The sequence below is a fragment of the Rhipicephalus sanguineus genome, chromosome 5 (genome assembly GCF_013339695.2).
Source record: "Rhipicephalus sanguineus isolate Rsan-2018 chromosome 5, BIME_Rsan_1.4, whole genome shotgun sequence".
In the NCBI taxonomy this organism is placed as follows: Eukaryota; Metazoa; Arthropoda; class Arachnida; order Ixodida; family Ixodidae; genus Rhipicephalus; species Rhipicephalus sanguineus.
This window is the reverse complement of record NC_051180.1, coordinates 126366042-126368521: the sequence shown is the minus strand read 5'-3', so window position 1 is coordinate 126368521 and position 2480 is coordinate 126366042. Positions and strand designations below refer to the sequence as shown.

Genomic DNA, 2480 nt, shown 5'->3' with positions numbered 1-2480 from the left:
GGGGTTGACGTCCCAAAGCCATGCTATGAGTAGGACATACGCCGCTGTGGAGGGCTCCGGAAATTTCAACCACCTGGGCTTCTTTAACGTGCACCTAAATACAAGCACACGAGTCTACACTATTTTTACTCCATCGAAATGCGGCCGCCGCGACCGGGATTCGATCCCGCGACATTTCAGGTCAGCACCGGCAATGTAGCACCATAACCACGAGGCTACCGCGGCAATTTATTTTTTGCCCTTACATGCACAAAAACAAAACTAAATGATGGAAAGCGGAACAAATAATCGTTGGTAGGAAGGAACAGGCCAGTCGGAGGGGAGGAGGAAGAGATGATTTTTTTTTATTAAGACTGTTCACTCACGACGCAAGCCACCGGTTCTTATCCGTAATAGCCATGGCCGTAACCTCCGTGTCCTCCGTGACCGTAACCGCCATGACCATATCCATGGCCGTAGATTATCTTCTTGAATCCGTATCCGTGACCATAGCCTCCGTGACCGTGACCGTAGCCGCCGTATCCGTGGCCGTAACCTCCGTAACCACCATAGCCTCCGTAGCCACGGCCGTAACCACCATAACCTCCATATCCGTGACCGTATCCGCCATATCCTCCGTAGCCGCCATAACCACCATAGCCGCCATATCCGCCGTAGCCACCATATCCACCGTAGTGTCCAAGGCCATAGCCGTAGCCAGCATAGGAGACGGCAGCTGCCATGCACAGAACAGCGAGCGCGAGCTGCAGGAAGGAATGTCATATTACGCGAACGGAAGCACACATTTGCAGTCTCCAATGGCTGTTGAGAACGCAGTAACGGTGGCGCCTTATTCAGCTTTGGCAAATGTTTTCTGAGTGCGGCGCCTGATCTAGTTCACCCGTACGCATCCTTTTCCTTAGAATGTCATCAGGTATTGGCATTACCAGCTGGACGCCTGCAGAGTACGCTTTCTACCTTCATATCAATAACCAAATCCGCGATAACTGAAGCGGCGGTCACCGCATTGTCCTATACCGCCGCATTGGCCTAGAGTCTTCGCAAAATAGGCCTACACGCTGGAAATGGCGATACTTCCTGAGAAGAGCACAATTCTAAAGAGCACGTATAAAATATATGATGCACTGCCGTTTGGAAAATTGCGTTCCTTTTGGCCAATTGTGGCAAGACCTTCTTTGTTTTACAAATTACCTAGGTTCTTTGACATCCTTTGAGCTCATCGGTTGTAGCAGAATGAACGAAATTTTTACTGCCCACATAATCGTAATCTGTCGGCTATCTACAGGATCTGCTGGCCAAGGGATTTTGATAGCGATGTTCATTTATGACTGCTGATAACCAGGGAACTTATGTTATTAGATAAATCGACCAATTAGGAAGAGGTGTCGCCAAAAGTATATTTCTATCAGATGTGAAAATGTGAACATCTCGATGTCGCAGTAAAAATCAAGCACCTTTTATATATAATATATACAACTCTGAGAAGCAGCTGTGCGCTTCACGAAGGAACTGCTCGAAAAGCTAGTTGAACATGGTGGTTTAGTCTACCCTTGAATAAGTTAAATGATGACTATAACGTTTGACTTCTGTAGATAATTTTTTCTGTTTTTAGTAGCTGTTTCTGCTTTGGTGTGGCTACAAACTGAAAATATAGTAGAATGCTGGGTGTCACGTTCTTGGGTACGCAGCTTCGAGCACAGCTCAAATACCAGCTGTCCCGTTGCCAGTGTCATAAATAATGGGCACTGACATCCTATAGCTTCTAATTGGCGCTGAGGAAGCACTGTAAAGGGGTGACCTACTAAGCATCGCAGGTGTATCTAAAGCTTGAAGGCTTTGTTTCTCACACACACACCTAATCTTCAACCTAATCGGCGCACTGATTTACAGCCTTGGTTAAGTGATACCGAATAATTCAGTAAGGGCTCATATTTAAATCTCTCAATCACTGGTAGATTGAGATAAGGAGTGGCTCTGAGTATGCTGAAGGATTCCCTCAACGGCAGGGTGCCACCGAGTAAAAATGTAACGCTCCTTACCACGGCTTTCATGTTTGTCGGTGTACGGCGATCCTCGTCTTGCACAGATCGGAAGGAGCGGACACTGCGGGTGCCCCAGGTCAGTGGAAGTTTGCTTTTATACCCAAGCTTCGGCTTTGACGTTTACGTGGCGCTCATGGGCTGGGCCAATATCCGGAACCGTTTTCGCCCCTCTGGCGAGCCACAAGAGCGGTGCTAAAGGGCCGACCGGTCGTGTTCCAATGGCTGGGCTCATTGTCAAGAATTGACGGTAACCTTGTCTCGATATCCCCCTCCTTGCTTTTTTTTTCTTTGTTCCTTCATCTGCCACGTGGCCCGCCCCTTAAAAGCTCACCCGAACATTTCACTCTGTAGGCTGCTCCCGGGTGTCAGTGTTTTAAGCGTCCCAGCCGTTCAAGGTGGCCCGTAAATATAGGCCATTGTTGCTCCCGTTGCAAGCCA

At 48.3% G+C, this 2480-nt stretch overlaps 1 protein-coding gene across 1 annotated transcript; it reads right to left on the bottom strand.

Moving 5' to 3' along the window:
- Positions 1-316: 316 nt before the first annotated feature.
- LOC119394953 (neuropeptide-like protein 31) lies at positions 317-2159 on the bottom strand. Its single transcript, XM_037662248.2, has 2 exons — positions 2040-2159; positions 317-743 (listed from the first exon to the last, which is right to left on the bottom strand). Exons 1-2 carry the CDS (start codon positions 2049-2051, stop codon positions 384-386), a joined length of 372 nt encoding a protein of 123 aa, XP_037518176.1. The 5' UTR covers positions 2052-2159; the 3' UTR covers positions 317-383.
- Between the last annotated feature and the right edge of the window lie 321 nt (positions 2160-2480).